This window comes from Atractosteus spatula, chromosome 21 (assembly GCF_055471065.1).
Source record: "Atractosteus spatula isolate fAtrSpa1 chromosome 21, fAtrSpa1.hap1, whole genome shotgun sequence".
NCBI lineage: Eukaryota > Metazoa > Chordata > Actinopteri > Semionotiformes > Lepisosteidae > Atractosteus > Atractosteus spatula.
This window is the reverse complement of record NC_142726.1, coordinates 15,310,992-15,324,245: the sequence shown is the minus strand read 5'-3', so window position 1 is coordinate 15,324,245 and position 13,254 is coordinate 15,310,992. Positions and strand designations below refer to the sequence as shown.

The 13,254-nt window shown below is 40.4% G+C and overlaps 2 protein-coding genes across 3 annotated transcripts in view; one reads left to right on the top strand and one right to left on the bottom strand.

Moving 5' to 3' along the window:
* Nucleotides 1–1,613, bottom strand: part of rpgrip1l (RPGRIP1 like) — a 58,381-nt gene extending 56,768 nt beyond the window's left edge. For both annotated transcript variants that reach the window (XM_088938723.1, XM_088938724.1), the window contains exons 1-2: nt 1,529–1,613; nt 197–341 (exon numbers count right to left, since the gene is read on the bottom strand). In XM_088938723.1, the coding sequence (XP_088794849.1) occupies nt 197–341; nt 1,529–1,613 (230 nt within the window). The remainder of the gene's footprint in view (nt 1–196; nt 342–1,528) is intronic.
* A 4,379-nt stretch (nt 1,614–5,992) lies between these two features.
* Nucleotides 5,993–13,254, top strand: part of fto (FTO alpha-ketoglutarate dependent dioxygenase) — a 117,471-nt gene continuing 110,209 nt past the window's right edge. The window contains exon 1 of the mRNA XM_088938804.1: nt 5,993–6,061. Coding sequence (XP_088794930.1) covers nt 6,020–6,061 — 42 coding nt within the window. The 5' untranslated portion in view covers nt 5,993–6,019. The remainder of the gene's footprint in view (nt 6,062–13,254) is intronic.

Here is a 13,254-nt window from a genome sequence, read left to right as displayed (position 1 = left end):
TGAATAATTAACAGCTGTAAACCTTTAAAAGAATTTAAAGTCATAAACATGTTTTACTGTAGATACAAATAAAAAAATGTTTATGACTTGTAACAGAAATAAAAGGATTGTTTAAAGAAACATGAAACAAAATCAAACTAAAAAGGAGAGAATGCTTGAGAACTCAGCCGCCAGTGTGCATCCGTGTCACCCAGACCTGCGGATCTTGTCCTCCTGCTTGTTGGCATGCTGTTTGAGCAGGATGTTCTCATCATGGAGACGCAGGAAGCGATCCTCCAGCTCCTCTCGGCTAATGCGTGACACAGCCTGACGTGCTCGGGAATTCTGCGTCACTGACACATCTGCCAACATAAAGCCAACAGACCATTGGCTACTTCTACCTAGGAATTCACCATTACGGTCTGAGACTCTGGAGTTCCAATGCAATGGATTCTCACTGCATTCAGAAAATGGGCAGCGCAAGGCGTTAAACGGCCTTTATTCGTTTGCGAGAGCACTCTGCACCCACCAAGGAATTCATGTTCATGTTCATTCACAGAGGAATGACAAGTGCTGCACTGGGAGCTTGATGTTTTAAAGATGCCACGCTGGTATAGACACAGACACATGGACTCGCTGTGCCCTTACTATGGTCAGGCTCTGCACCACCTACAAACTTGCAGTGCATTCTGTTAAAACAAGTAACACTGAAAAAAAATTCTTGAATGTCTAAACAATGGTTACCATTTCTTCTACTAATCCTGTACTCAAAACTGTGCTGTTTAGCAAGTAGAAATGAAAGTGACTATTTTAAAGAGTGTAAGCAAATGTGCCTGTTTTTTGGAAGAATTAAATTAATAATTTGTAAACATCAGTCTTCTGTGCACTCTATACAAGGCACACTAGCATTTTTAGTCAGAATTTAAACTAAAAAAAGTCATATTATCCTCCATTTAAAATATAGTATATTTTCTAGACAGTACATGGATAAAGATTATACATATTATGTATATACATTATATACCAGCCATGGTGGCCTACACATGTGGCAGGGGACAGACAATAAAAGCGTGTGAAGACAGTGGGTTGAAGAGAGAAATCCTCCTATAAGGTTCAGACAGCATAGATTTTCTACAGATATTAATAACAATATAACAATTTCCTTCCTCTTAACTTAAAAAACTTCAATACCCATATGTTTATATACTTATATAAGGGGTGCATATGGATCTACTTTTCGCAAAATGTTTCCAAAGACATTTTTCAAACAGAAATATTCTCCTTAACAGAAAAGGGAAGAAAGGAAATGTAGGTTATAAATAGAAATCAAAAGACCTCTCCTGTTTATGGCAACAGGATGTCATACAAATCTTTGAAAATAAGACAAAATTTTAGCTTTTACAAGACAGGTGAAAGGCACAAGTGTCTTTAATTACTGTACACGGCTCGTTTAGGACATTTCTACCATAAAAGAAAGAGATTACAAAGGAACCCTAATGAAGACACTGATCAAAGTCTGTACTGGTAATCAATACCAGGTGTTTCAAACCTTGCAATCCCCCGACTCCAGTGAGGTTCAGGCTTATATCTTTCACAGGCAGGTCTCCTGCTGTTTCATCAGCTATAGCCGACATGGCTCAATCTGAAAGGAATGATGCACAGGACATATTTACCCATTTATGATTAGACAAAGCAGTCAAAATATGATATGTTTGAGAACCCTGAAAAATTTAGTATTTCACAGTCAAGGTGAATGTGAAAGTTCTTGCCTGTCCCCTGTGTTTAGACAGGCAAATTGAAAACACCTTGCTGATCATTTACTGGTCTTGAGTTTCTCCAGGGGTCACACCATTGGTAAAAGAAGGTTGAACAAGAGGGCAGAAAATATTGTTAATCCCTAAGTACATCCATAATGTCTTATTATGTCATTTATTTTAATACGTGAAATTTAATAAGTATAATAATAATAATTCCTTACACTTATATAGCACTTTTCTGGACACTCCACTGAAAGCGCTTTACAGGTAATGGGGACTCCTTTCCATCACAAAGAGTGTGTAGCCCCACCTGGATGATGGGTGAGGGCAGCCACACACCAGCTCTCAGTGGGCAGGAGAACAGAGTGATGATACCAGTTCATAAATGAGGATTATTAGGAGGCCATGATTGGTAAAGGCTAATGGGAAATTTGGCCAGGACGCTGGGGTTACACCCCAACTCTTTGCGAGAAAGGCCCTGGGATATTTAATGACCACAGAGAGTCAGGACCTCAGTTTTACATCTCATCTGAAGTATAGCACCTTTTCATAGTATAGTGCCCCCATCACTATACTGGGGCATTAGGACCCACATGGCCCGCAAAGTGAGCGCCCCCTGCTGGTCTCACTAACACCTCTTCCAGCAGCAACCTTGATTTTTCCCAGGAGGTCTCCCATCCAGGTACTGACCTGGCTCACACCTGCTGAGCTTCACTGGGCTGCCAGTTGTGAGTTGCAGGGTGATATGGCTGCTGGCATATAGGTGAAATAGGTGAAAGCATTCCCTCTCACATTTTAAATAATTTTTAAACCAGCAATGCCTTACAAGAACAAACAATTATCACTGGTGCAGCACTGGGCTGTAATGAGCCCAAATAAGGATATTTGGAAGTATGCTCACGCATTTTAAAGCACACCAAACTGAAAATAAAGTGATTCATTGGGCACACCTTTTTCAATGTACTCATTTAATCACATGATAATTGATTCTAGTATAATTCTAGATGAATAAGTAGAGGCTTATTCCATGCTGAAGAGAGAAGAAAAGAAACACAACGTTTCGGCTGTGCAGCCTTCTCTGAGCCACCCAAAGAAGGCTCCACAGCTGAAACGTTGCGTTTCTTTTCTTCTCTGTTCAACATGGAATAAACCTTTACTTGTTCTGTTGCAGCCTACACATGCTGAAGCAGCTACCTATTTGAACTATTCCAGATGAATGTTGTCTTTCAAAATATTAAAATCCTTAAAAAATCATACAGGGTCTCTTTCCATCATAAATAAAACAATGTAATTAGAGACATACATAATATAAATAATATAAACTTGCACTTTTGTTTACCATTTTGTTTTGTGGACAAAAATATACCACTTCATCATAAATGTGAGTACAGCAATTTGCGTTTTGGGTTTTGAGAATACAGACCCAGCATATGTCTTGTCAAAAATATCTTTAGTCTGTGTGATTTACAACATTACCAGACAAGCACTTTGTTCTACCTCATGAAAAAGCCCACTTCAACTTTCAAGTTTCTAGCACCTGTTTAACATCTGCTTGAACATACATCATGTAAAGATGTGTTTTATAGTTGCATTACCAGGTGTTTCTGACTCTAAAGACTTAAGTATACATGCCATATCTTTGCACAATTCACTGTACCACAAAGGTCGCTTTCTTTCCGATACACATAATGTTTTAATTTTTTAACTGCTTATAATGCAGAATTGGCTGGCAGTTAATGAATTGCACTTTTAGACAGCACCCTGAAGAGTGATGATTAATAACATGGAAAACACTGCTTAAGTCTTCATCAAAGGCACTTCAAGTAACTCATAAAAGAGAAGTTTCAAAAAGAATGGAAGATACCCTTTGTTAACAGGATTTAAAGTTTGCAGTTAACTCATTTTTTGTACTCCTGGTGATATATTTTTTTCTGTTGAAATGTTCTGTTAAAAATCAATAAGATGTTCACAAAAACGTTAACATACTGGAGCACAGATGGAACCCTAACATTTTCCTTCGATGGGTAGACAACTGCTAACGATAGATAAGGTGCATAATGCTGGCTGAAAAGGCCTGGCTAAGATGCCTAACAGAGACGGTTGGATATGTATGAGCCGGGATGTGCCCAACTATGTGTTCTGCTGCTTGGTACAGCTTGCTAAATGGCCCTTTATTTTAAATGACAATAGTGGTCCAATGAGTGTAGGTCACCACATGAATATTTTTTTTCTCACTTGCAAATAGGTGCGAGGAAGCTGAGCCGGTAATAAAGCGTGCCTTGCAGTCGTTTCCTTACCAATCTGAAGTCTCCTAATAGAAAATCAGACTCAAGGACCACCTTTTAATATGAACTGCATATGCTTCAAGCCAGTAAACCAAACAACACACCTGTTCTCAGTTTAAAGCAGTTGTATAGCACATCTCAGTTTTTTACACTTCACCTGACTTTCACAGCCTAAAACAGTGGTTCTCAGCTATGATACTAGGGGACTGCTGCATCTTTTACATTTTGCTCCTACTCGGTTCTTAATCACTAATGAATTGATTTCAGTTTTATTAAGTGTTGTAATATTTTCGTCCCGCTTTAAAAAGTATGTTGTTTGCAAAGCATATGATCCCTGTGACAACTGCTGGGCTTCAGAACTCTCCTCAGTTAGGTGTACGAGCACAAATATGAATGTCACCAGTTAGACTTTCTAACTAGGGACAACAATCATCAATCCATTTTCTAACTGCTTCATCCAACCCAGGGTCACAGAGGAGCCAGAGCCTATCCCGGTAAGCAACAGACGCAAGGCAGGATACACCCTGGACAGGACCTCAGTCCGTCACAGGGCATACAAACACACGCCAAGGCCAAGTTTTCCAGAAGCCAATTAACTTACCAGCATGTCTCTAGACTGTGGGAGGAAACCCATGAGAAAACTCATCTCCTATTACAAGCTTAGTAAGGCACTCATAAATACAGTAGTAAATTCTTAATTTTGCAAATTGAGAGACTGATGAAATTCTGTTGCCTGAAATAGTTGGGAAAAATATATTTAAAGTAGGGTATTACTGAAACCAAGCGAATAATCTGTTCAATCAAGAAAGCTCGGTTGTTTGAAAGGGAAGGTTGTTCAGATACCGGCCTCTTTGCTCTTAAGGAGGAGAAGCCCTAGATGTCTTCATGTCTAGAATTGCTTCATTTAACAAGTCAACTCTTTAATTGATCGCATTGTAATTATTCATTCTCTTTAGATATTGGTGATTTGATGGTGACCTATGAGACCTGCTGGAATATGGCTCTTCAGGACCAGGGCTGAAGTCCGCTCTAGGTCGAAATTTTGGAAATAGACCGCAGGTAGATTTTTGCAATTTTCAAGGACATTCCTGCCTAATACTCTTTGTCGGTTACTTCGACACAGTATAAATTGATCGCAGAGCCATGCATACAATACACCCATACATATATTAAAAAAATAACATGACATCCTGACTTAAAGATGTGCAGGGTGCTCTCATAATTAAAGACAGGCGAAATAATGTATTCGTTTTTATAGCAATTAACACGGGAATGGTCAGCTAACTTGGCTCTCTCGCGTTATTGATAAAAGATTACCCATGCCAGTCGTCATTCAAAATAATAATAGCGCAAATCCTTCATTTGTATGGTTTTTAGATGTAGCCTTCTAATTCTCAGTAAAACAAACACTAAGAAAAAAGGACGGAAAAAAAAACATTCAAGAGTAAGTTACCTAGATACACTTTCAGCCACACATTAATGTGAACAGTGAAACAGCATGATCAAAATACAGGTAAACCATATTAAAACTTAAGCCAATGGGTAAATGCATTTTTTGTACCATTACATGAATCTTACCTGGTCAAAAGAAATGCACGCCAACTCATTTACCACAACGACCGTTGCTAACAAACATCTCCCTTTCCGTTTACGACAAAAACGGCAGTGCATCTGAGCATGCGCCTTCCTTTGGGAGACTCTTGGGAAATGTAGTTTGTAACTCGTTAACTGTGCCGGTATGTAGCCGTGGTTCCTCCAACCACAGAGGAGGAATGGTGCAGGTTTGTAGCGGCAGCCCTGTACTGAACTACAGAGCTACGCAGATCCTTTGTCTGACGCTTCAGAGTGCAGTATGCCTGTAGGGAATTTGAGTTTTCTCTTTTGCACAATACGCATTGTATACACATCGTATCCCCACATGTAGAACTACAGTTCCCAAAAAACCCTGTACTGCAACAAGGCGGTGATTTAAACTGGCGTAAATAAAACTTAAGCAACATGAAGAGGTCTGAAGCTTCCGAGAGAGAGAAGGAGATTAAGGTATTGCTTGTTATTCTTATGTTTAATGCAACAGAATCGGGCAAAGTTTAAAGAACGACATGTGTCTGTTCTGATTGTTACATTATATTTCGTTTGCAGTAGCAGCATTGCAATTCAACTTGAATTTGGAGTGTGTGTTAAGTACCCACACGTCTAACTATACTAATCGGGACTATACTAATCGCTGATAAGTGTATTAGTAACTTGGTTTTCTTTTTTCTCGGTAAATGAAAATACAAAGGAAAAATAATCTGGTTTGAACCTGCTATTAAGCAGCAGCGCAGCAATCACACATCGGCCGCTGGTATTACATGTGCCGAAATGACAGGTGCATTCTTATTAAATTATTGTATAATCCTAAATACCCTTAATGATCTAGCTCAAGCTGTGAATTGCCATTTAAATATTTAGATTGTGGGTCTCATCTTAGGTTACCTGGGGGGGGGTCTCGTGTTTGCTTATATTTCTTCCAGCCTGAGAAACCAAATGAACCTGATATCTACAGGGGCTGTCGAGCTGTTTTATTTTTATGGAATTGATTACTCAAAGTGTTTGCTTCATCAAATGCCCCAGTTACCTGTAAAACGACTTGGAGCCTGGTGAGATGTATTACAGTTATGCAGGTAATTAGATAATTGGGTCAATTATGTTACCAAAAGCACAGGTAGGTAAAAAACCCTTTCTGGGCCCTCCAGGAACTGAGTTTGAGATGCCCGTGTTAGGTAGTAAAGATTGTTCCCTTTGCCTGTTACTGTGCAAATACATTACTTTTAATGCACTTAATCATTTGGGGTTGCAACAGGGGCCTTTTCATAAGAAAAGTCATCATACCATTCAGCTGGTTCATATCTAACATTGTAGACTTGTAGGAAAAAAATAGCCGGAGTAATATTTAATCTTTCCTTTGTTTGAAAGGCTGATCTGATAGGTCCAGTTCTTTGGTCTGGTCATTGTGCAAATTGAGATGATAATGAGCTGGCCGTTGCTTTTGGCTGGTTTGTTCGGATACAACTACTGCATCTTAAAATGTAGAGCAGTGCAGAGAATTACAATACATTTTTTGCGACAATAAGGTGTTTCCACTTATAATAATCCCAAAATAAATTTAAACCGATGAAGCATCTGTCCGTCATGGAGATTAAACTGGTTAATCGAAGAAAGTCCCACTGAGGAGTGCGCCCGTGATGTCAAGAACAGATTCAATGGCTATTCTGCAGCCCACATCGCTGTAGGCCAAGATGGAGAGTCAGGACATTTGGTACAACGTCTGAAAGGTTTTGGCATGGTGGTTACCTGCTGAGAGCTAGGGGGGGATCTGTCCCAGGGATCCTAGGGGATGGTGAATGTGCTGCACCATCAGTGCCACTGGCCCTGTGCGTTCAGCTTCACGAGCTACAACTCTGCAAATTCAGCTGCGTAGACTTCATTTATTTGTATACCGGTGTGGGATCAACGGCAACGACATCTCCTTCAGATGTAATACTGGGTTATTTAGAAATATATAAATAAGAAGAAAAATGTGCATGAATTCAAGGCTGATACCCTGTCACTAATCGCAAGTGAACAATACAGCCCTCCTTGGAAAAAGTCTTAAAAGCAACAGACAACAGAGCTGTCACCCAGCAGCTCGACCTCTTGTTTTAATTACAGGCACGGGGAACAACATGCGTCGGAACAGCCCAGAGCCTCCGATACAAAACTGTACGGTGCAATTCAGGTAGAGAATTAGGACATGCTAGCTCATACGCAGAGAGACGAAGGCGCGCAAGTATGCTGTTTCTGGATACGTGTAGGGCTGTTTGTGGGCTGTGTGTTAGGAGAGGCTGGGACTGAAAATGCAGCTACTGTTTTGAAGTGTGATTGTTAATAAAACTTCTAACCATAAGGTTCCACAGTGACCAAATCGAAATACGACTGTGTAGCGTTACATGATATGTGACTTCAGTGCATCAGGTTGCAGTTGGAGTGTCTGTCAGGACAGGGAGGCTGAGGGTCATGGGGTCACTGTACCCTTGAACACTTTACTTCACTCAGATTGCTCCATTCTCTGCCTGGCGATATAAATGTAATCCCCAGGTCTTTTTTGACATCTTATTGTGAGTAAGGGTTTAAAATAAAGAACAGGTACAGGACTGGATCCACTGTGCCTTGCCTCCGAATGAGGCCTCTCGTTTGCTGCCCTGTCCATTTCTTCAGATCAGCACACGTGTTTCGATCATGTAAGACAGCGGAGAAAGTATGCAGAACGTGGTTCCTCTCGTTTATTGCTGCAGTGATGTTGTCCATATGAGCTGGGAGAGAACTCTTTCCAGCTGGCCATCAGACCAGTAAGCCTGATGCTTTTACTTCGTGGTTTAAAAAAAGAAAAGAAAAGGATGAAAGGAGAAAAATTGCTGTTCATGGATAAAAAAGGAAATGTATTTAACTTCCAGAACTACTGGAAAGCCACAGATAAACCAAATTATAAGGATAAAGTTCATCTCCATAGCTCTTTACTGTGGGATAGCTATACACTTTAAATGGATAAAACGGAAAATGGCAAAGCCCAGGAACGTTTGCTTTTTTTCATGTTGTCAATTATCGAGATGTAATGTGCCCTTTCAGATTTCATTTTCAAGAGAAGAGTCTGAAAATGCATGCAGCATGTCGTTAACAAAATAAGTGGTGTTTAACCAGAGGTTTGAATTGTATTTTGGACAAAGTGCTCTGGTTTTAAATGACAAAGCAGACACAGATCTGTTTTGAGCATACATATGCACAGTATAAACAGTGCTCAGAAATCTCCAAATCCTTCTTTTAAAATCACTGGGGACTCATCGCTTTTACTAGACATTGAATTAATTATACTGATATGATTGATGAGTTCCACTGACGACAACAGAGACAGATTTAGACCAATCTGCTGTTAGAACATTCTTGCTCTTGAAGCTTAACGCTCTGAGCTGACACATGAGCATTTAATTTCTCATTTTCACTGGAGTGTCTAAGAGGAGAAGCCACAGGGAGTAAAAAAGTAAATAACGGAAAGCTACAGAAAAATAACATCTTGCCCACAAATATAGTTTGAGAGTTGGATATCTGCCAGTGTGATACCACTGTGTGCTGGTATTTATCCTGTGCAAATCGTATTACTCCAAGAATGGAATTTTGATTCTTTATCCAATGAAGTCATAGATTGGCCTTCTAACAGCTCATATTTGGATACAATTATTGGCACCCTGAAATTGATAACAGTTTGTAATATAGTGCGTTTAACACACAATGCTTTTTTCTTCTTGGTTTCATTTCTGTCCATTTTAAATGGACGTTCTGAAGAAACTGGAGATACAGTCATGGGCTACAAATGGCAGAGCCCACCTGTCTCATTTGGTTGATCCCATCCGAATATTTCTTTCAGTCATTTCGTGAAAGAAACCACTGTATCAGTTTCCACTATAAAGCTTGTTCCAGACTACCCCAACTCCTTGTGAAGAAAGGCCTCCTTTTCAGTTTTGAAAGCACTTTCCCTTAGTTTCCACCTGTGCGGTGCTTTCTGTGAAGAGCAGACAGTAATTTAATGGACATCGTTGGTGTCTTTGAAGATGTTGAAGTACAAATACAAAGTTACTGTATGTTTTCTTGTAGTCCTCCCTCTTTGAGACGAACAAAGATCCATTTATTGTTGACTGTCAGAGTAGGACTTTGCTCCAATCCCAGGAATTATTTGATTGCTGTTGTCTGGGTGGCTTCCAGAGTGGCAATATCTTTCTTTCTACCATGCTGATGAAAATTCTAAGTGTTGTCCTTCTAGTACATCTAACAGTTCTAACAGAAAAACCCTACATTCAAATTTTACTTGCTTAATTATACGTCCAATCTTTGTGTTGGCATTTATATTTCTTCTCCAAATTGTCTAGATTTCAAGATTATCTAACCTTTCTAATTTCATGTTGACATGAAATCCTATTGTTATATAGGTGATCCTCTATTTTAGTTCTAATGATAATTTTCCTAACCTTGCGTGTAATAGAAGCAAGGCGTAATAGTGTTCTTTATCTCCATGATGTAAGGGTGTTGATAGGCTTTTGTGAGTGAGCTCATGGCAAAAGCCCTTACAGAGGGCTGTTTTTAATCAAATTTAGATGTGGTTGCTCCAGGATGGCCAGCTATAACACGAAGCGATAAAATTCTGTTTCCGAGAATTATTTAGTATTTTTAGGTTTGTTCCTATTTGCAGTGCTCTTTCAAGGCACAGTAGTTTTGATTGCTTAGGCATGAAAGTCAGACTAGTCTTATCATTGTTTACAACATGGCAAAGATCCAGCAACAGTGGCTAAATGAATTGGAGAACTTAGTCTGATCAAACCAATATGTAGATTGCTAAGCTTATCTGGAAACTCAAGCACAAAGTGTACAAATTTCGTAAACTCTGAAAAGATAATGCTGTATATTTTTGTATGCAAGCCTAATAACTGAAGGATGAGAATACAGTACTGTGTGTGTGTATACCCAGGAAGCTAAATAGATTTATGCTAAAGAATCCTAAACCCATATTAATAAAAAAGGATGCTTTAATTTGAATTATGAAGGTCATGCCATAGTGTTTTGAACACTTATTCATTAAATGTCCTTCTCTTCCACATGGAGGTGGGTTGTAGCTCTTCAACAGCCCCTATTTGTTTCCCAGTAACTACCATTTCTAAGACCGAAGAGTCTCAGTGCAGCAATGGCCGATGCAGTTTAAAGTGGAGAGAGAGTCTAAATGTGCTTGTTATCTTGGGGTTAAACAACCTTTAATTCCGATCACCTGGTCCTTCAGGATACCTCGCACAACAGAGGAGATTCACGCTCTCTAATTCCAAACGCTCACACCAGTGATTTGCAATTTAATCTCTGCGGCGCTCATTAAAGTGTTTTGTGTTTCCCAGGGCAATTCGGTTAAATTAACAAAGTACTAAAGCAAAAACCTGATTATGTGGCCACGAGTCTAAATATAGTTAATCAATTCCTCAACAAAATGTTAACCAGTGAATTAGTGTAAACAGAACAATTTATGGGGGGCTGGTGTGTCCTCCTGTCTTGTCAGCCCCGGTATTTAGGCAGAGCGGGCGTCACTATCAGCAGAATCAGCATCTTATTTGCCACCAGCAATTTTGATGTTTTAGTCATGGTATTGGCTGCTGACGCTATTAATGGGCCAATAATTGAGAAATAGTGTCGGCTGCTCTCATAAAACAGACTTCGGATCGCAGAGCCGGGCAGCGCGCTGCCCGCGGTGGGTAGATTTACATCCCGAGCCCGTGAGGAACGGCGGCGTGCCATGCGCCTCTCGCCGGCTTCATCAGTCCCCCGCTGGCTCGCGCAGGGAGGAGGGGAAAAAAATACCGCAGGCCGAGAGTGTTGGGGACCATTACACTAATGGACCTGGCAAATGAAGGAAAGCCCAGACGTGGTGCTTTATTACCAGAGGGGGCAATTTCCTGCTGCATTCATAATAGCCCGAGCACCGGGTATTGATCAGCCCATCATGCTACTAATCCTCTATAAAATTACTTATCGCCGAGGAAGTGTTAATCCAGCCCCGGCCTGTGTCCTGTGCTTTTTACTGCCTGTTGGAAGAGGGATGCTCAGGCTGTTTATGTCCCTGTGATTTAGGACCATGCCATGTGGGGGTGGCGTTCGGGAGGTCCTGCTTACTGGACAGGATTACTCTGTCTTCCCAGACTGGCAGTGTTTGCCCTTTCCCTGTGGGTTAAAGCACTGCATCTCCCTCTTAATTAAGGGGCATTGAATTGCCTGCTTCCTCTAACTTATGATTCTCATTGGAAAGCGAGTGCTGGACGTTGCATTTCACAATGGAGCTGCATTAGGCTTGCTTTACGGAAAGAAGTTTTGTCTTTTGCGGGAGGTTGATATTGGCAGTGTCAGCACTGTACTGCATCGCCTCCTATAAAGTCACAAAGATTCTGGTTCACCTCTGATTTGTCGTGTCTTGAGGGTGATAGTGAACCAAGAGGGAGATGTAGCAAGTGTTTGTGCTCATGGTCAGCAACACCACGAATTCTGGTGAACTGGAATATTGCGAGGCCTTGAAGCGCGCTAGCGCTGGTCCTCATGGTTCTGATTCAGCGTGGGGAAAATGTGGGCCAGTGGAAAGAATTGTGCGGCTGTGATTCTTAATAGCTCCACTGTTTGTGACTCCTGCAGGCCATATTCACAGGATGAGACGGGTATCCACTGTGAAAGCAATGTAAGCGTTATTAATTAACGCATGACTGCACAATTACAGACTGCGTGTGCACCCTTACATGTTAATAAGAAGTCAGTTAAGGGGGTGAAAAAATATCAATGCTGCCTGCTTGTGATCTATCACTTATGTGGCCTATTGCATAGTCCACTTCAGCCATTTATTTAAAGGTGTAAAGTTTTCTCATCAGTACAGCTTTCATCACCTCTGCCCTCAGCTAATCAAATAGTTTACCTTGAGGGAAACATTTATCTCTCACTTTCATTATTTCCATTTCTGTAGCCGTAAAGAATATATATTTATGTCTTCTGAAGGCTGTAACAGTGAAACTAGGTATTGATCTAGATATTTGGTAATTTCTTTCTACCTTGCCATCAATATCATGTCAACATATGTCTGTGCTGTGGTTGACCTCACAAATAGCTCTTTTTTTTGTTCCCTTTGGAGCTCAATGATATACTATGCTGAAAACTAAATCAATGAATTAATATGAAGTTTTTAGTATTATTCCACAACCCCCAAGGCCTGAGCTGCAGCATTGATCGGGTGTAAACGTGCAGGTTGATTAGTATGATGCGAAGTGAAGTTTTGTGGCTTCCTGTCCGAGCAGTGCGTTGCTGCGCTGGCCCTAATGGGCAGCAACGTGCCCAGGAGGTGGTGTAAAAGTTTCCCGGTGCGCCCTTACTTATCTGCTCTTCATTTAAAATGCTGTGCTTGGCTAAACAAGTAAAAAAATGGTATTTTAATCTTTAGTTCCTTTACTGCAATGTCAAGTTAAAGTCCTTTGTACATATATTCTGGTCATTTTCTTTACATTTCCAAATTCAGAAGTCACCTGCTGCAGATTTTGCATGAGAGAGGCTGTTGTGTTGTCTTTTCTAAACCATTTAGGAATGTAAGAAAGGCCAAACAGGTTCTGAATAGGTTGTGGTGACTCTTGATTTGGGGGTATCTTCTTAAGAGAACC